General features: G+C 32.5%; 2 protein-coding genes across 3 annotated transcripts; both read left to right on the forward strand.

Annotated features, from left to right (window-relative positions):
- The first annotated feature begins 791 nt into the window (after positions 1 to 791).
- LOC106707922 (b(0,+)-type amino acid transporter 1) lies at positions 792 to 19,418 on the forward strand. 2 transcript variants are annotated; one of them, XM_014499370.2, is made up of 9 exons: positions 792 to 809; positions 13,362 to 13,606; positions 13,946 to 14,215; positions 16,432 to 16,557; positions 16,802 to 16,946; positions 17,296 to 17,523; positions 18,133 to 18,229; positions 18,653 to 18,974; positions 19,282 to 19,418. In XM_014499370.2, exons 2-9 carry the CDS (start codon positions 13,372 to 13,374, stop codon positions 19,344 to 19,346), a joined length of 1,488 nt encoding a protein of 495 aa, XP_014354856.2. In that variant the 5' UTR covers positions 792 to 809; positions 13,362 to 13,371; the 3' UTR covers positions 19,347 to 19,418. The 2 variants fall into 2 exon arrangements, with proteins under 2 accessions (XP_014354856.2, XP_014354855.2); XM_014499369.2 differs by lacking the exon at positions 792 to 809 and adding an exon at positions 2,600 to 2,727.
- LOC123721883 lies at positions 14,418 to 15,934 on the forward strand. Its single transcript, XM_045681950.1, has 4 exons — positions 14,418 to 14,574; positions 14,665 to 14,988; positions 15,170 to 15,353; positions 15,788 to 15,934. The coding sequence occupies exons 2-4, from the start codon at positions 14,672 to 14,674 to the stop codon at positions 15,932 to 15,934; spliced, it is 648 nt and encodes a 215-aa protein (XP_045537906.1). The 5' UTR covers positions 14,418 to 14,574; positions 14,665 to 14,671.
- Positions 19,419 to 20,104: the final 686 nt, after the last annotated feature.

Consider the following 20,104-nt stretch of genomic DNA (forward strand, 5'->3'; position numbering starts at 1 on the left):
TTATTGCATTTTTGGGAACGAGAAAATTCACCAGGACCATGAAAAAAATAAATATAGAAGTCGTTATGTCTATTTCCCATTTTTTTTATAGTAGATTAGTAAAACTTTTACTTTAGAAGCGAATGCGAACGTAGTCAATGAAACCTTACATTTTGACTGTCGTAACCATTCTAAAGAAAGAAAGAAAGAAATTCATTTATTCGAAAGAAAAGGTGTTCATTCGACATGTGCTGCGGCGGATACCGCTGCATACTATTATCAAATTTCAACGATATAATGGGAGATGACGAATAGCATAATATTGCCGTCGCCTTTTAATCAGAAAAATTAACTTGAAAAAAGAAAATACGCAATAATCGTTAAAGAATGGTGGCTTGACATTATTAGATTCACTTCGCGCGACTTTATTTTCAACATGCATCGCCCACGTGGGGTCGTAAATGCGCTAAACTCGAATGCAAGTGCTCGCATGTTTACAATCTCTTATTCATAGAACAATCTAATTTGTTATACTATACAACTAGTCACAAAGAAGTTTAGTGCTCGCGGCAAAAGTTGTCGGTAATACACGCGTTTGCCACAGTTTTGGCGCGAATTTTAAAGTGAGAAATATAAAAAAATGTCATTACTACTGCCAGCCAGTATTTTTGTTTAGTATAGTGCTTTTAATTTTTTTTTCTGAAACAGAGTAAAACATTATTTTGAACTAAATAATATATTTTTAAACAAGTGTTTGAAATCAATTCACTTTTACAAAAACTAAATTTGTTTGGTTACTATATATACATAAACTGTAGTATAAAAATAAAGTAAGTGATATTATGTAAAATAATTTAACCTCTTTTTTTCACAAAATCTTATCATCAATTTGTTATTTTTTTCTAAATACTTAGGTACCATAAATTAACAAAAAAGAGATTCATGTTAAACAAACTTCTTGTGATCAGTTTTTTATTTTAATTTCTCGGTAATTTTCGTGTTATCTATATTATTCTTTACTTCCGAACGTTATCGCATTTTTATTAATGTCAATTAAATACAGATTCGATAACTTTTTCTAGGCCTATATTCGCTCCAATTATTTAACCTTAATATATTAATTTTATATCTAACATTCGATTAAAAAAATGCTAAAACTCGTTATCACATAACTCCAGAACAACTGAAAGGAACTAGTTAAATATTGTAACAAAGATAGATAAATATTATAACAGTCCTGAAAAAATGCATAGGCTTTGTGAGACGTTAAACTTCGTCTACTTGTGTTTCAGCAGTTATTACCTTCTATCTAGAACGGTATTGGAAATAATATTTGAATATTAAACATTCACGGATATTTTACGTTAATCTTTAGAACTAGCATGACATAATCCGACCCCGACGATGACCGTGGCCACTTACTTACATTAAACAAGTAATCAAAAGGAACTCTACTGTGTCGCAACACACGCTTCCCTAGAGATCTTCCAACTGTCAATTAGTTAAAATAGGTACACCATAGCCATATATGGTCCACTGACCTCTACATAATAACTAAAGTATATTATAGTTTATAGTAGTAGTATTTAGACTTGACTAATCCAATTTTTTATACCTGTATTTTTTCTTTCAACTTTAAGAAAATGTGTCCAAAAGTAGGCTATGCATCTACTCGTACAACTGCAAATGTCTATGGGCAGCCTGAACCTGAAGTTACCGCTATTTTAGCGAATTCGGGTAGCGGCACTTTATTGTATACTAGCTGTTGCCCGCGACTTAGCCTGCGCGGAATTAAAAAAAAGTCAATAACTAGCCTATGTGTTATACTACATCTGTGCCAATTCAAGATCCGTTGAGCCATTCCGGAGATACCATCTAACAAACATTCATCCATGTAAATTTTGGCATTTATCATAATAGTAAGTAGTATAAAAATATTAGAGCAACAATTGAGCAAACACTGAAAGTGTTAAGATGACATGTATATATACAGAACATAAAAAAAGTTAGATTATTAGTAAGGCACGTCACTATTGTTGTAAAATAATGATAACTGATGTTATACAACTGTTGCTATGCAAATTAGTTAATGTATTTCACTACATTTTATGTAATGTCATTTGATAATTTGAATTTTAATTGATATAAATTACTAGCTTTTACCCGCGACTTCGTCCGCGCGGAACAAAAAATAGATAACGAGGTAAAAATTATCCTATGTCCGTTTCCTGGTTCTAAGCTACCTGCCCACCAATTTTCAGTCAAATCGATTCAGCCGTTCTTGAGTTATAAATAGTGTAACTAACACGACTTTCTTTTACTCAATTTTTAACCGACTTCAAAAAGAAGGAGGTTCTAATCGTATTAAAAAGCCTGTTAACTCTATACCCTCAACATAATCATTAACAATTAATTTACTGGCCATAAGGAATTAATATCTATAAAAAAAATTAAGGAATGCATGTCACAACAAAATTTATTATCGATGTAGCAACAAAAAATGAGTTAAATCGGGAGTACACTAACTAATATAATCTCCAGACGTTATCATAAGCCACATATCGATAACATATCGACGCTTACTTTATCGATACTTATTGAAAAGATAAGCTACAGCGCAACACTCGTAATCTGTGTATGGTTGGTTACGGACGTGCCTGAATCATTACAATTTTTACGCGCGTGTAAAAGGATTCTAAAGTACGTAGTGTATAAAATACGTAGTCTTATTAAAAATAAGATTCATTGGTAAGTTTTTATTTAATTTATAAATTATTCATGCATGTTTTATTTTATATATAGATATTTTCCTTTAATAATTTGATAAATTTTATGTATTAATTATTTGTAAACAAAAAGGGTCAATGATACGATGTAATTTGGCATATCTCCCAAAACTTTGACGATGCGTGATATGCACAATTTAATTGTGTTTTATTTTTAAAACTACCTTAATAAAATACTGTAGAAGAATAACATTTAGACTATTTTATCCATACAGTGCGATTTGGGTTAGGTAGCTATACATAGTAGTTTAAAAATTATTTTTAATCTTGTTAACGTTTCAAGCTTCTTTTCACGCACTCACACATTTTGTCCATCATATTTATTAATATAGCTATTTTTAATATAACTCATTTAGATTTATCATCAAAAAATTGCTGTCGATTAAAGGTAGGCAACGGATCTGCAATTGTCTACGGACAGCCATCGCTATGATATTCGGACGAATTCAGGTGGCCGCGTGCTCGTTTGCCACCTTATGATATAAAAAATATATTTATGAGTGGTTGGTTTGATCTTTCCCCTTGATTATATCTAGAAAAATTACGTAACCAGTCACAAAATATGCAACTGCTTATCCCAAAATGGGTTAAATAACTTAAATACTAATACGGATACAGTTTTCCCCAATTAGTAAGTAGTATACCAATCATCAAGCAATTTGTCGTTGAGTACACAAACGCCGGCTTAATAAAGGAATTGAGTTCGAACAATTAATTAGCAAAAATGGAATGGCCAGTACTTCTACATATCAATGCCTGTGTGTATCATTAGCTTGTTAAAACGCCCACTTTAATTAAATTAGTAGATCAAATTTGCGTAACCGTTTCTAATGTATTTAAAAAATTCCATCTTTCTGTACTTCTAGTTTTAAAATGAAAATACACTATGTAATACGTAAATTTCCTTTAATTGGACTGAAGATTTTAAAAATGTTAAAGTAAGAAGTCAATGTTTACATATTATATTCATGTAATCCTTAAATACTTATACAAGACAATAAAAAAAAAAACAACATTCCCGCGCGCGCCACGACCAAACGTCACCTGTCAAGGACAACGACAAAGAAAGACATTTTACGAAGCTTGTTATAAGTAAACAATTAAAAAGGTTTTTTTATATCATAAGGTGGCAACGAGCAAACGGCCACCTGGATTCACCGAAATAGCGAGGCGACCGTTGCCCATAGACATCCGCAAATACAGATGCGTTGCCTAACTTTAGTCAACGGAGAAGGGGACGCACAGAAAGAGGATATTTCTCCTTCCTATGCGTCCCCTCTTCCGCCAAATCCATTTCCCCTTCCCATCCTTTCCTAATAAGTAAAGGGTGGGAAGGGAAAGAGGACTAAAATTAGGCCTCCGTAGATTTTTTTCAAAAATCCTTCAAGCAGGTATCACTTTTTTGGTAAACACGATTTAAATCTGAAAATCTCAATGTATTATCTTATCGCCATCACGTTCATTTGATTTGATGAAAGTGTTTAGATTAGACTTTAAGTATTTTAAGTTATCCCTCTCCATCTTAGTTTTCATGTTTGCTGGTTTGTACGCATATCCATTGTGACTTAATCGAATGAAGGGATTTTGACAAGTAAAGTGTCTTAGAGTTAAGTACATAAAATATTACTTTTTTAAAGTAAATAAAGTTCCGCAAACGGAAAATTTGGGCAATATTTAAATAATTTATTTGCTAGTTACTATTTATTCTATTTATATAGAGCTAAGATAAAATAAATGTGTACATGAGTATTATCTTGTTACAGGATCTAGCCATAAAACAAAGATTTTTATAGCGTCTTATTGTTTTATTATTAAGTGATTTACTTATCTTACACAAAGTAAACGTGAACCAAAAAATACGTTGTTTGATAAGATTTGATTACTGACATTTAAATATCATTGCTAGTTGTAAAAATCGACAAATACACAAACTGATGTACATACAGTCTGTAATCTTGTATGAATCGAAACGTAGTTTACTAATGTGTAACTAAAATTATTATTTCACTAGCAGTCGCCGCAATTCCGTCCGCGCAGAATTAAAAAAAAAACTTGATAAGTAGCCTATGTGTTCTTCCAACGTTCCGGAGATACCTTCAAACAAACATCCATCTATCCATCCATGGATCTAAACGTTCGCATTTATATTAGTAAGAGTAAGATTTCTTAGTCCCCCCAAAATTCATAACCTTTTTCGTAATCTTTTGGTCGCTTCACTGAATGTTCTTTATTGATGGTCAATGTCACTCTCATCATAAGAATTTCTTGGAACAATGTTGAAGATTAGGTTTAATGCAAAATTGCATGTAGCTGGTGTCAGGTATTAAAAATTACACGGCCAGTGTAATCTTACATTCCCTCTGCATACTTACAAATGTAAACAATGATCATTCAAGCTATACTAGTTTCTTTTTTTAACAGAATAAGGTTCATAATTGCATTAAATTAATGTAACTGCACAAACCAATGCAGGTGCATACGAAAACATTTTGAATATTCGGATGTTCCGTGCGGTCAATAACACCTAAATGCTTGGAATCGAAGGTTGCTTCAAAGAATTTTATTTATGATGCGTTAAGCGGAACGCAGTTTTATTTTTAATATTGTTAAAGAAACAAAATGCAACTGACAGAGATTATAATCAACTCTCGCGTTCTTCAAAAACATGACAATGATTAATTTCATTTCATTTTGTGTTCTTTTACATTTCTTTTTAATTGCAAGAAGATATTTGCAATGCCAAAAAACGTACAGACTAAATAAAAACATCCTCATTTTTTTAAAGTCAGGAAGTTACTATGAGGCTTATTAGAATAATAATCAATACATATCGTAGTGTTATATCTTATATCTTAACTTGAGAAAAACCCTTTCAATATCTTTAAATTGGTACAAAGATCTGTCTCTCATTCAGTGAACCCTCATAACCTTTCCAAAAGTCTGTAACACCTGTCATGCTCCGTCGTGACGATTATGTGTTTCTTTGTAAATAAAGTTATGTTCGGATGTGATATTTAAATGTGAACTAGTGCGTTGGAGTACTCTATGGGTTATAATTATATTACTACGTTGGTAAACGCGTTATCGTACAGAACGGTGCAACCGCGTGCAACTGCAATTGTAAACAGTGATGACTAACGTCGTGTCCAGAATGATTGTTATAATAATTATCATTTGTAATACTCCTACATTTTCCACGCTCAAAGTCAGTATATGATCATTGTGCGTGGCATAATGTAGATTTTAAATAAGAAATTTGTACTAAATAACTACTTAAACAACCATTAATCTGTGGCAAGAAGTTTTCTATATTTATTTTAATACTACTTGTCGCTCGCGACTCCGTCCGCGCAGAATTAAAAAAAAAAGTGATAAGTAGCCTATGTGTGTAAGCCTATGTGTTCTTCCAGACTATGTTCTACATCTGTGCCAAATTTCGTCAAGATCCGTTGAGCCGTTTCGGAGATACCTTCAAACAAACATCCATCCATCCATCCATCCTTCTAAACATTCGCATTTATAATATTAATATGATTTCTTACGTAAATATTTATTTTAGTTTATTATAAACGTGGAAAATTTAAGGGCCTGGCACTTATGTGTGCCAAAACTATTATATTCGTAAACTTTGTGTTTATCGTCGCACAATTACATTTCTACGTCTCATTTAATTATTATGTGAGATGTTGACTATCTGTGACATTCTATTGGCACTATATATTTATTCTTATAAATAATTCATAATATACTTTACATCTAGGTATGAAGTATGATTTTTTCATAACATTGTTATAATATAACTACATCTTAAAGCTACAACAATGTAAGCGGTTGACATAAAAACAGGGTAGGATTCTATGGATAAATATTTTTAATGGCGACATATACCCAATGTTCTCTTCAATTTAAGTTTCTTGTTTCTTGTTAGGTATCCCATCTGTCGTTTGAGATCTGACTTCAACAGTTCTTCGTTGTCTACAATTTTCTTTTACTCTGTCTATATTGTTTAGACATCAGTTTGAGTTTATCTATTTGCTTATCACACAACAAACTTTGTACAGACAACACGTCAATTTGATAATTTGTAATCACAATTATAATTGTTGCAGAGAATGCGAAATATATAGATAAGGTGAATTGTTAGTCCAAATAATCTTGTATCTGTTCTTTGTACTCATTCCATTATCTAATATTTACCTCTTACAAAGTATTGAGTGAATTATTATTGTTAATTGACGTGTTATTTGTTAAGATAACGCCTTTATTTTAATAATTTTCAAATAAATAAATCAGTGTGGCGCCCCCGAACAGACGCAATAGGCGTCTGTTCGCCGGCGCCCTAAGAGTCCGGAACCGAGCGCCTCGTATTAGCACCCCCGGGCAAATACGTCCCTGAGAGAAGTAATAAGGAATGTATCTCGAAAACAATACTGTAAAATGTATTGTGTTAACCAGTAGCCAATCCCGCAGAGTTATTAAAAATACTAAATCGCTTATGAAGTACCTGATCCATCCAATCTTATAAATTATAGTTTGTTTTGGTAATGTTTTTCAATTACGTCAACCGTAAACATATGTTAACTGTTATTCATGCAAAATTATTTGTAAAAATAGTTACACACGGTCAAAGATTTTAGCTCAATGCTAAACTAGAAGTCACGTCTTTCTTCAGCTTTTAACAACCAAGGCTAAATCATTTGTAATTTTCTTAAACGTCTTTACATTTGTCATTTTTGCGTATAACAATTATACAGAATTTTACACGCACATTGAAACAATGACAACTAATTACACCTGTTTAAAAAAAGATAAAGCAAAGCCGTCTGTACACAATGAATGCCTCAGTGTGAAAATTAGTATGGCGCCTTTAACGGCCAACAGGGCCTCAGCCGGGCGCCACAGAAGGCGCCGCGCAAAGGCGAACCGCACCCTTTGTACCCCCGGGTTAAAACGGCTACTGGCTACTTCAACCAAGCTTATTGCTATAGTTGTCATTACTGGTAGGTTTGAACATACTATGTACTAATTATGACAACTGCTAATGTCACCTTTATTTTTAGTAATAGTATCTAAATTAGAGATGTTTTGTAAACAGAATAACGAGTTAACAATAACTTATTAATTATTCTACAACTAGTTAATGATATATTTAATTGAATGAACTATTAAGAGATAATTAGTGATGTCTATTTTTAAACTAAAGTATAGGTATAAGTCGAGACTTTATTTCTGATATTGACTACTGTTCGTACCAACGAACATAAACAACAATCGTGAATCAAGATCAAGGCAAAAGAACATTCGAATGTGTGTATGCAAAATAACTGGTTGTAAAGAAGGAAAAACATTGTCAACAATGTCTAACGAACATTAAACCTAGGTACAATTTATAAATATTCCTTGTTCTTTAGAATAAATCTATTTTATTATCATTTTATTAGAATGTTTGCAAACATGATGTGTTACATTTCTGTACACCGTACAGTATAGTTAGGGTTGCCAGGTCGCCAAACCTACTAGCCGGACAGACCAGACAGTTTGGCCGGACATTTGGGTAGAAAAGTCGAACACCCTATATTATTATTAGGATTTTGTCTCAGTATTAATAGGTACAATCTCGTTTGGGAAATGTAAAAAGCCTAACAAAATCCGGAAAACCGTTTATTTTAGCCCGACACGCAATCAAAAAGCCTAACTATGTCCGGCTTTATCCGGACGCCTGGCAACGCTAAGTATAGTATAGTACTATTATAGTACCTAAGTATGTATGTACTAGTAGGTATACTGTATGATTCATACAGTTCAGTCATCGTAACAAAAGTGATAAGTTCTGTCGGTAAAATATATGCAGTATCGAAATATGCTCGCTTAGTAATTGTATCATAATAAGACCCATAATTATTGAGGTTGTTTACACGCTATTTTTAGCAAAACTTCAAAATACAAAAGCCATGGATTTCCACGGCCGAAATCTTTAGAAAAAAAACCTACTTATTCTTTCACAAACTTAAATGAGACATTGGATAAGATAACAACTTGCAGTACTTTACTAACTGCAAATGAATTCCAAAAAACTACTAACATCTCTTATCTTCACCCACGTACAGTTGTTTTAAGTGTTGAAAAAAAATTAGTAAGACATTTCATGTGTGGTTTATCGATGAGACATTTCTAATACGTAGATGAAATACAACATTCTTAGACAATTGACTCATATACGATGGTCAAATATTTTGATGAGATTGTAAATGTTTTACGTGAATTCTCAAACACTAGACAGTTTAATTATATTTATTTTGGAGTATAAGCTAAACAAAAAGCGCTTTCCGTCATATCTATAGCTTTGTAATTTATAGCTAGTAATATGGAAATAAACTCAACAGTACTTCGAATGCCTTACAACAAGGTTACCGTCCCTTCAATATGAAGGTAATGCGTCATGGTCCCTTGTTAGTAACCTTTCTTTTGTTACAAGTAATTAAAATGTTCACACACTCGTTCATTATCTTGAATTGGTACGTATAAAACACGTTAGAAAACGTCATAGATTGCGTACATGCGCTTAATTAGATAATTTCAACTTTATTATTAGACTAGCTGTCAGCCAAGACTACTTGCGCGCGGAATTAAAAAAAAAATACTTGACAGGTGTCAAGGGACACCCGAATGGAACGAAGTTCCTATGAATTTTCATTATATATTGTCACGTCGTTGCCATGGTTACTATAGCAAAAAGTGTCGTGACAACTTTTCGTAAGAATTTTTTCCGTCTAGCCCCCTTTCACAACGCGCGATAAGAAACTTCGTTCCAAAAATTGATAAGTAACCTATGTGGTTTTCTAGACTATGTTCTATATCTGTTTCAAATTTCATTAAGATTCATACAGCCGTTACATAGAGATGCTTTCTAACAAACACCTATGCATATAAACTGTCGCATTAATAATATTAGTAACATGTATGCTATGTCCATTTTACGCTAGCATATATTATTTTCATCATTCTAACCTGGCTATTAATTATGTAATTGCAATTCAAGGCCCAACACAAATTTATAAAATTGCATTGTACATATTTTAATTATATGAAACAGTTTAAGTTAATTAACTCTTTCTGCTGATAACCCTATTAAGAGCTTAGTCATATAATTAACGTATTTATTTAATTAGTATAATAACTTTATTGGTTGATAACGGGTGCATAATGTTTTGATTAGGGTTGCCATTGCTTCGGAATTTACATAGAGATTTATTTCAATTTGAGTACTAACCGAAGTAAAACGAGTATCTAGATTTTTTTATTATCGTCCGACAGAGATTGATTTTTTTAATAAGTCTTTTTTTATTAGCCGACTTCAAAAAGAAGGAGGTTATCAATTCGACTGTATTTATTTTTTTTTTATGTGTGTTACCGCGAAACTCCGCCCCTGGTGGTCCGATTTTGATGAAAAATATTTTAATCGAAAGGAAGTGCTTGCAGGTGGGTCCCATTTTTTTGTATTTTTTTTTAAATAACTAGAAGACTAGTAAATTTTGAATATAGCTTCAAAATTTGTTGCGACAATTAGGGACATTTTTGCTTTCAGCGCTTACGTAGGCTAAACTATAGGACCTACATAAAAATGATGTATGGCTAATTGTAGCTCTTTAAATGTGCTAAATAAAATTCCGCGATAGCATATATCTATCTTTTATAGTTTTCTCACAATAACCATTTTTTTTTCTTCAGAAACATCAATTAAATTCATGCCCTATTTCCGACGCTATTATTCGAGTTCAGTATTAACCCTTATGTAAATAAACATGTTCATTATCAAGAGAATTTAATGTAGATTATATTTGCAATTGAAACTATATCATTCTGTCTAATAGTTTAGGAGATATCGTAAGAATAAAATTACTCGGAAACGAAAAATGCTACACGAAAAGCACAATTTTGCTTTCTGGGCTTACGTAGGTCAAACTATATGACTTACATAAAAATGATGTATGGAGTAATTATAGATCCTTAAATTTGCTAAATAACAGTCTTCGGTGGCATATATCTATCATCTATGGATGTCTCACAAGAACCATGTTATTGTGAACAAACTTCGATTAAAATGCACACGAAAAACAGCGTCATAAGCTTACGGCGCTATTATATTATATTCGATATGAATCCTTATCCAAATAAATATGTTTGATGGCTAGAGTATTAAATGCAGATTACATTAGCCTTTAAACTATGTAATTCTGATCAATAGTTTGGGAGATATTAAATAATTAAAAACTACGCGCATTCGAAAAATGCTACTGCGGCGCGCGGCTGGACAAAATTAAAGGCACGCTACGATGTATTAGTTCGGTAATTTTCAATTTGTATACCGATTTTGATAATTATTTCATTGTTTAAAGGATAAGTGGTTATCTGCTGCATTCTAAATTAGTTTTTGAATTGAAGTACACACATATCAAATAGGAAAGTCCTTTTCTTTATTTGTCTTATTTATGTCTTTATATGTATTAAGGAAATTTGTAATTGAACATCAAATTCACTAAAAATTGTGAAATAAAACAAAAATTTTAAGAAAAAAAAATAGCCGACTTCAAAAAAAAAAACAATCTCAAACAAAATGCACTTAAAAGTAACCTAAAAAAACCAATTTCAAACAAAATGCACTCAAAAGTAACATAAAAAAAATTTTCAAACAAAATGCACTCAAAAGTAACATAAAAAAATTTTTTCAAACAAAATGCACTAAAAAGAAACAAAATAATGTCATGAAAACTCTCTAAACTCTAGTAGTTAGTAGTAGGGGCTCAGTTTTCCGCAACTCCACGACAAGCGCGTATTTTGCGTGTCTCTAAACTCTAAAGAAAGTTCTCTTCTTTCTTGTAACATGTCTATATTGTATAATTATTGTTATTTTGGAGTCGGTTTCGGCCTAAGTAGGGACATAAACGTAAGTATGTCTAATACATCTCAAATATAAAATGTCACCTATTTACTTCGGCCGACACCGACTGCGAAATAACAATAATTATACAATATAGACATGTTACAAGAAAGAAGAGAACTTTCTTTAGAGTTTAGAGACACGCAAAATACGCGCTTGTCGTGGAGTTGCGGAAAACTGAGCCCCTACTACTAACTACTAGAGTTTAGAGAGTTTTCATGACATTATTTTGTTTCTTTTTAGTGCATTTTGTTTGAAAAATTTTTTTTATGTTACTTTTGAGTGCATTTTGTTTGAAAATTTTTTTTATGTTACTTTTGAGTGCATTTTGTTTGAAATTGGTTTTTTTAGGTTACTTTTATTTAGTTGTTTTTTTCGCTGTCAGTGATATGGTCTTTTATTGCATGTTGACAACCCTAGTTATAATGCAGAAGAGCACTAACACGTGTATATAGTGACCGATGACCTTGATCCATACATACATAGAGGATATGTACGGCCTTTAACATTAAATATGATAAAGACACGTGTCTTGACTACATATAAATAATAAATAAGAATTCCCGCCTGTAAGAGAGATTAGAAAATTAGTAAATCTTTAATTTAAACGTAATTACTCCTTGGTATTACTATCTCTAATCAGTTATTACTGCTTAAATAATCTGAGGCTAAGATAAATACATATTAATAAAACAATAGCCCATATCAAGTACCTAATAATTGTAAATAAACTATTCAAGTGTTTCTTCAGTTTTGTTTTTACTGAATCGCGAGAAAATGTCGTCGTAAAACGTCACAAGAAGCCACATAAATGTAATTAAATTAATGAATCTTGCAAAATATTTTATTCTCATGTCATCTCACAATGCCACTTACATTTCATACGAAATTTAAACGCACAAAGTATACAGTGCGATATTATTACATCCTTTTTAGTGCAAGTGGTTAAATGGACAATTTTATTGAGTTTCAAAAGATGTAATGGTCAAAGGAAATCTCAAATTTAATTATTAATAGATTAAAAAATGCAGAATATTTGCTTGTTAGTATTTTCACATAATTATAAGGAAATAGGTAACTTAATTGTAGACGGCCGAAATAAGAAAAAATCAGAAGTTTAAAATTGGTCTGTACAACCCAATGTGTTGGGGCGGGTAAGTCTTGTAACGCTTTTATTGTACAATCAAATAACTCCTAATAAAATATGCATAAAAGGTGAGAAATACAAAATTCGACTAAAAATATAGGCAACGAATGGATGGAACGGAAATCGTGTTGTTTACATTTATAAAAAAAAAACATAAAATAATTACGTCAAATCAGAGATTTAATTTTGTTGTGAGTCATTAACTAATAACTAATTAATAACAAGATCGTGTATCGTAAACTTATAATCAAAACGTAAATTACTATAGAAATTTGGGAAAGTTTAATTATACTAAATACAGTGTTAGCGTGGACTTATCAATTCATTCAACCTTTCGATAACAGTGCACTGAAGGTCGTAAATTAAACAATTTAATACGGTCGTACAATTTAGGAATGAACTTTATGGAAATAGAACCAAATTACCAAATGAAATTTTATCAATTCTTTGGACATAGATAGTAATAAATTTAAGGTAGAAGATGTTTCTTTCAATTTTATATTTGTTTCAGATAAACAAAGATGACCTCCAAGGAGGCAGCCCTAGAGAAATGTGATGGCGCGAACGGGACAAGCATTGGCGGGAGTAGTGTCAAATTAAAGCGGGAACTGGGGCTATTTTCCGCCGTAAACTTGATACTCGGTGTAATGATTGGCTCGGGAATTTTTGTATCTCCGTCTTCTGCTTTAGAACATTCCGGTTCTGTGGGTTTATGTTTGATAATTTGGACGTTGTCGGGAATAATATCCTTATTAGGTGGGTGTAGGTAAGAAGCCTATTTTAACTGTCTTATTTCAAATTTATTAATATTAACAATTATATTACTTTACCCATATCTCGTCCGTTTACCTAAACCTAACTATATTATTAAAATTTGGCAGTAATGAACTTCATTACATACACACTTACATAAATATTCAACATTTTATTTTTAGAAATATTTTATACTCACTCAATAAGATAAGTACATTTTTCACGACTAATCTACAGAAGCTTATCTTAAATCCTTAAATCATTTAAGTGATTTTACATACGGTAGGTATGCAAAAGATAAAAAACCTATTTCAACGATATTTAACGTTTATGTAATTTCAGGAGCATTATCATTCGCTGAACTAGGAACGGTACTTGGTAAATCGGGAGCAGAATATTCATATTTTCAAGAAGCATTTGGCAACATCCACAAATACTGGGGACCACTGCCCTCGTTTATATGTGCTTGGATCTATGTAGTCATTTTAAGGCCTGCTGAAGTAGCAATTATTGTGATGACGTTTGCAGAATATGCTATACAACCATTTACACTCGATTTAGAATCAAATTACAAAGACACCGCCATTAAATTAGCATCGCTTGCTGCACTGTGTAAGTAAAATAATACATATTAAAATAAGTTACTATTTATATGAACATATTAATCAATAAAATGTTAGAACTGCTATATTAAGTACAGGAAATATGAGATTTTTTTTATAATATAATTATAAATCTTTATCGTAGCCATAAATTTAAAAAAACAATTACATTTTACTCTATGATTTGGAAAGCATATGGCAACAAAGTATTCGAATGTCAAATTCAAGTCAAGTGTCAATTTACTAAACGTCAGAATTTGAATTTGACGGCGGTTGTGCGAGTTAAAAGTTATAACCTGCGAAACAACTTTTTATGGTGTTTTGTTTATTTATTGTTTGAATTAAACTACCTTAATGATAACAAAAATCGTAAGTACTTATTTAATTTATAAAATCAAGTGATATAAGAATTAATTTTTAAAAGTATTGTACTGTGTTTAAAAACAATGTGGGTTTTAGTTTCAGGATGGATGTAAATTCTAGCGTTAGAACGAAAGAAGTGTTATCACAAGAATTAAGATCTTTACGAGATAGGAGTGTTCATATTTGTAAAGCAATTGAATCGTCACCCAACGAAGTTCTCATTCCAAATAAAGACAAAACTTTAAACTATGTGGCTGGGCTGCAAAAAGAGTTGGAAACTTCGAACACTACTATTACAACGGACAATAATTTATTAACAACCCAATTCCTATCTGAGATGAAGGAAAGAACTGACGATGTTGAAAAACATATAGCATTTACCAAGGGCCTAATACATGATGTGGATGAAGAAATAGAAAGGTAAACTATATCAATCTTGGTTCTTGTACTGTCACACTAGTATACAGAAAAGCATTTGGCTCTTTATTCACATATATTTCATTTGTTTTATCTTACAAAGTGATTTTCTGGGGTCTTTTACTTATTTAGTCTTAAATTGTTTATGTAAAGTACAACATAATCATTTAAATTTTTTTTATAGACTACAGAACTTAATTATAACAGCAAAAGAAGTAAGAAGTAGTCCCATGGTGGAGAAAAAAGATATACAACCACATCATATAGAGAAAGCTAAAGAAAAATTCCATGTTTTAAAACAAGAACTTCGTGGTCTCATATATTCATTGTTTCCTAAATGTTCCGGACTGATTACAGAAGTTTTAGCTGTAAGTATTTCAAGATGTATATTAGTAAAAATGAATAGTAGGAACTACTTAATATCAAATTGATTATTATGACCGATAGCATTGATACCTTCTCATAGCCTAATTTTATAAACAATACTAGCTGTCGGCCGCGACTCCGTCCGCGCGCAGTTAAAAAAAAAATTAAAAATAGATGTTGGCCGATTCTCAGACCTACTGAATATGCTCACAAAATTTCATGAGAATCGATCAAGCCGTTTCGGAGGAGTACGGGAAGGAAAACTGTGACACGAGAATTTTCTATATTAGTTTGGTTACTAAGACTATCTGTTATTACAACAGAAAATTGCCAGTCTCTCTGTTGTTGCTTTATCTGATTTTGGCTATATTTTTTTTTAAATAATTTTCTATCCACTATTGCTAGACTATGATTTTAAACAATAACTTTGTTTCAGGAATTGATGAGAGCAAGACTTGATGTTAGTTCTAATGGTTATATAACTTGTACAGCGGAAAATATCCCAGCTATTGAACTTTTAATGGATGCAAATTTAGTTAGTGTAAATCCATATAACAATACAGAAGTGAAATTAGTTTACTGATCTATATTTGTAAAAAATATTATACTTCTATTTGTAAAAAATCTAGTGGATATTTTTTTAAATAAAATATGGAAATTATGGAATTTGTTTTATTAAATAAGTAACTAATATTTGGTACACAGAAATTGTAAGACATTGAAAAGCAAACTTATTGATAGTAATTTTATTTAGCCGACTTCAAAAAGAAGGAGGTTATCAATTCGACTGTATTTTTTTTATGTGTGTTACCGCGAAACTCCGCACCTGGTGGTCCGATTTTGATAAAAATTATTTTAATCCAAAGGAAGTGCTTGAAGATGGGTCCCATTTTTTTGTTTTTTTTTTTAATACATTACAAAGAATTGATTTATAATTGCTAATACCAACGACAATCTAAAAGAAAGTGGATGTAAAAATATGCAAAAGTGCGTGCGTATTCTTACTACTATATCGCTTTTGTATTTGTTTAGATGTGAAGTTCATATCCATTGGAAATCTAAAAGAACATTTGTTTTCAGTTGTAATGACATACATTAATATAACAAGTGTGAAGTTATTCGTCAAAGTGCAGAACATCTTCGGCATATGCAAAGTATTTGCATGTCTCATAGTCATTGGTGGAGGAATATATGAAATTGCTAAAGGTAAAGGTATTTTTATACTTAGAGTCATTTATGTTTATAGTTAACAGTCGTTAATTAAATCGTCACCTGCTATAGATTTTGGTTATTAAATTGTGTCAACTGAACAAATCGACATGCTCTTAATTCATTTTATTTATCTTCTAGTGTTCAGGATTACAGACTTCTAGCATTATTTTTTTTTTTCAGTTATTTACCTTATGTTTTTCAGTTTTTTTTACACAGGCAATTATTTCTTTTCATACAGGCAACACATACAACCTAAGCAAAGGCTTCGAGGGTAGCACTACCAGTCCGGGCGGGATCGCGCTCGCTCTGTACTCAGGCCTGTGGGCGTATGACGGCTGGAACAGTGTCACAGTTGTTACGGAAGAAATAATCAACCCTGGCGTGTTAGTATGGCTGTTTTAGCTATTTAGATATTTGAAGGAGTTTAGAGTCTGTAATTTGGATGACTAGGAATTATTTCTTTCTAGCCTAAGCGACCAATAAATCTTACTCAAATCTACTGAGCATAAATACATTGCTGGCATTAAGCTATCGTAGAAGTGACATATGTATTATTTTATATCTGACTAGATTTTTACTTAATTTAGACCCCTTCTCCATATGTAAAGTGCCACTTGTACTGTCGCGTCAGCAGTACAGTGGAAAAAGGTCTTAACGAATTTAACCAATTCGTTGATTATTTAAAAAATTAGCCTTCAACCTATTGTTATTATTTATTGTTCATATTTTTAGCAACGTCCCACTAAGTATCTCCATAGCGGTGCCTCTGATAACCGGGTTGTATGTGTTCATGAACGTTGCGTACATGACGGTACTGAGCTATGCAGAGATGACGTCAGTGCCGGCTGTGGCAGTCGCGTTTGGCGCGCGTGTGCTCGGCCCCGCCGCCTTTCTTATACCCCTCGGTGTTGCCATCGCGACCTTTGGCTGCGCTATGAGCGTGCAGTTTGGTGTTACCAGGTGAGAAAAATAAAATTCAAACAAGTGATTGTAATACAATTTCATTATATTAAAGTTGTTTATTACACAAATCCACTTAATTCTTGCCTTGTGTTATTAATAACGGTTTTGAGAATAAATAACTAGGTACCAAATTCGTCGTTCAGGTATACATACTTTTTAGAATGTGAAAGAAAAGTGTGTGTAAATCTCTACCTACCCCTCTGGATTACTTGTGTCGTTGTAAATTGTTATGTTTTATAAAAGCTCAGGCTTTGGCACAGATATAGAACACGGTCTCCAGTAACAAATGAGACACTGCTTAGCTTTTTTTTTAATTCTGCACCGAAGGAGTCGCGGGTAGGGTTGCCAGGTCGCCAAACCTACTAGCCGGACAGACCAGCCAGTTTGGCCGGACATTTGGGTAGAAAGTTCGGACACCTATATTATTTAAGATTTTGTCTCAGTATTAATAGGTACACTCTCGTTTGGGAAATGTAAAAAGCCCGGAAACCGTTTATTTTGGCCGGACACGCAATCAAAAAGCCTACCTACGCCTAGCAACGCTAGTCGCGGGTGATAGCTAGTTATTAATATATTGTTTGTGTGTATGTGGTGTATGTATTGTAGGGTGTGCTACACGGCGGCGCGCGGCGGACACATGTTGGAAGTTTTCTCTTACGTCAACTTGAAGCGCCTCACGCCCGCGCCCGCTGTAGCCTTACAGGTATTATTTACATCATATTTATAAACTGTTTTTATACCTTTACAATGTTAACCTCGTTTAAAAAATCTTATATTTTCAATTTAATAGCTGGTAATTTACAAAAAAAATCTTACTTACTAATATTATAAATGCGAATGTTTAGATGGATGCATGGATTTTTATTAGAATGTATCTCCAGAACGGCTGCATAGGTCTCGATGAAATTTGGCATAAATGTAGAACATAGTCCGGAAGATCACATAAGCTATTATTAAAAAGAAATCCACGCGCAGACGGAGTCGCGGGTTACAGCTAGGTTAAAATTGTGATGTAAAGAGAAACTAATTTGTATAATATGGCTTAATAGAGAGAAACTTGAACGAACGTTTGATAATGAACGTTCAAAGATAATATTTTTTTCACATATTCGTATCTTTGTTCCAGGCATTACTAACATCAGTGTTCATCTTAGTGGGCAACATTCGTACACTGATTGAGTTTGCGAGTTGGTTCCTCTGGTTCTTCTACGGTCTTGCGATGGTCGCATTACTGGTACTAAGAAGGACACAAGCTGATAAACCACGCCCATACAAAGTTCCAACTCTAGTCCCGTGTTTTGTTCTTATCGTCGCCATATTTCTTTCAATTTTGCCCATAGTACACGATCCGTCTGTTAAATATTTAATGGCGATTGGATTTATCGTGTTGGGTGTTGGCGTATACACTGTCTTTGTGTATTATAAGAAAACGCCTACTGCTTTTCTTAGTGAGTATTATTTATTTAACTTGGAAATTACGAAAAAAAAACTTAAAGTACCGTTGACAGTTTGATGCCATGCATCTATCTATATATATAAAAGAAAGTCGTGTTAGTTACACTATTTATAACTCAAGATCGGTCGAACTGATTTAGCTGAAAATTGATGGGGAGATAGCTTAGAACTAGGAGACGGACATAGGAACTTTTTTATCTTGTGTGCATTTTTTTTATTCCGCGCGAACGGAGTCGCGGGTAAAAGCTAGTTTGTAATATATGAAATTTTCTCTTCATGTTTAATTTTTTTTTCTTGCAGGAAAGTTCACATTCCTCACTCAAGTCCTGTTCGAGAGTGTGCCGCCTAACGACCATCAAGACTGATTTCTTTAGAATCTTTTTTATTCATCATACATATGAACATAAAAACGTATCCACACTTGTAAATATAGGTTTTAAGAGAAAATATAATCTTTAAGAATTAAACGAATTGTTTTATTTCAACTGTCTTACTAATATTATAAATGCGAATGTTTAGATGGATGGATGAATGTTTGTATGGAGGTTTCTACGAACCGCTACACTGATATTGATGAAATTTGGCAAAGACGTAGAACATAGTCTAGTAGAACACATAGGTTACTTTTTTTTATACCGCCCGGACGGAGTCGTGGGTGACAACTAGTATAACAATATATCTCAAACATCCAGAACTAGTTGACAAAGCCTTAAGTAATGTAAGTGCAATAATACGCTTGTTCTTAGATAATATCGAGCGCTCCAAGTGCGTTGAAAAAAAAAACTAAGCTGCGCTTTCACGGGATATGACTTGGTTAGTAAAATATCGCAACTCTTGCACAACCTGTAATATCTATAGAAGTTTATTTTAGTTAATATATTTCATCCTATGGTGGTCAACTTTAGAAGCCTAAGTAACAGAATAATAAAAATAGTCCTAGGCACTCAGTTAAAATGTCAATGAATAAAAAATACTTGTATGGAAATTGAGGTCCATTAATCCCACCAACTCTAGGATCATACAGGTCTAGTGTTGGGATTTCAACCGAGTAAAAACTCGAAATGGATAAATACCCATAATTTCCATCTTTTTGTCGAGTTTTTATCCAAAAACATGGATAAAA

Source organism: Papilio machaon, chromosome 17 (genome assembly GCF_912999745.1).
Source record: "Papilio machaon chromosome 17, ilPapMach1.1, whole genome shotgun sequence".
NCBI classification, from domain to species: domain Eukaryota; kingdom Metazoa; phylum Arthropoda; class Insecta; order Lepidoptera; family Papilionidae; genus Papilio; species Papilio machaon.

Excerpts from the sequence above, each read along its gene's own strand:
- LOC106707922 (XM_014499370.2), top strand. The coding sequence starts at position 13,372 with ATGACCTCCAAGGAGGCAGCCCTAGAGAAATGTGATGGCGCGAACGGG. Across the intron at positions 13,607-13,945 it reads GGGAATAATATCCTTATTAG|GAGCATTATCATTCGCTGAA; the intron begins GTGGGTGTAGGT and ends ATGTAATTTCAG. Across the intron at positions 16,558-16,801 it reads AATATATGAAATTGCTAAAG|GCAACACATACAACCTAAGC; the intron begins GTAAAGGTATTT and ends CTTTTCATACAG.
- LOC123721883 (XM_045681950.1), top strand. The coding sequence starts at position 14,672 with ATGGATGTAAATTCTAGCGTTAGAACGAAAGAAGTGTTATCACAAGAA. Across the intron at positions 14,989-15,169 it reads GTGGATGAAGAAATAGAAAG|ACTACAGAACTTAATTATAA; the intron begins GTAAACTATATC and ends TTTTTTTTATAG. Across the intron at positions 15,354-15,787 it reads TGATTACAGAAGTTTTAGCT|GAATTGATGAGAGCAAGACT; the intron begins GTAAGTATTTCA and ends ACTTTGTTTCAG.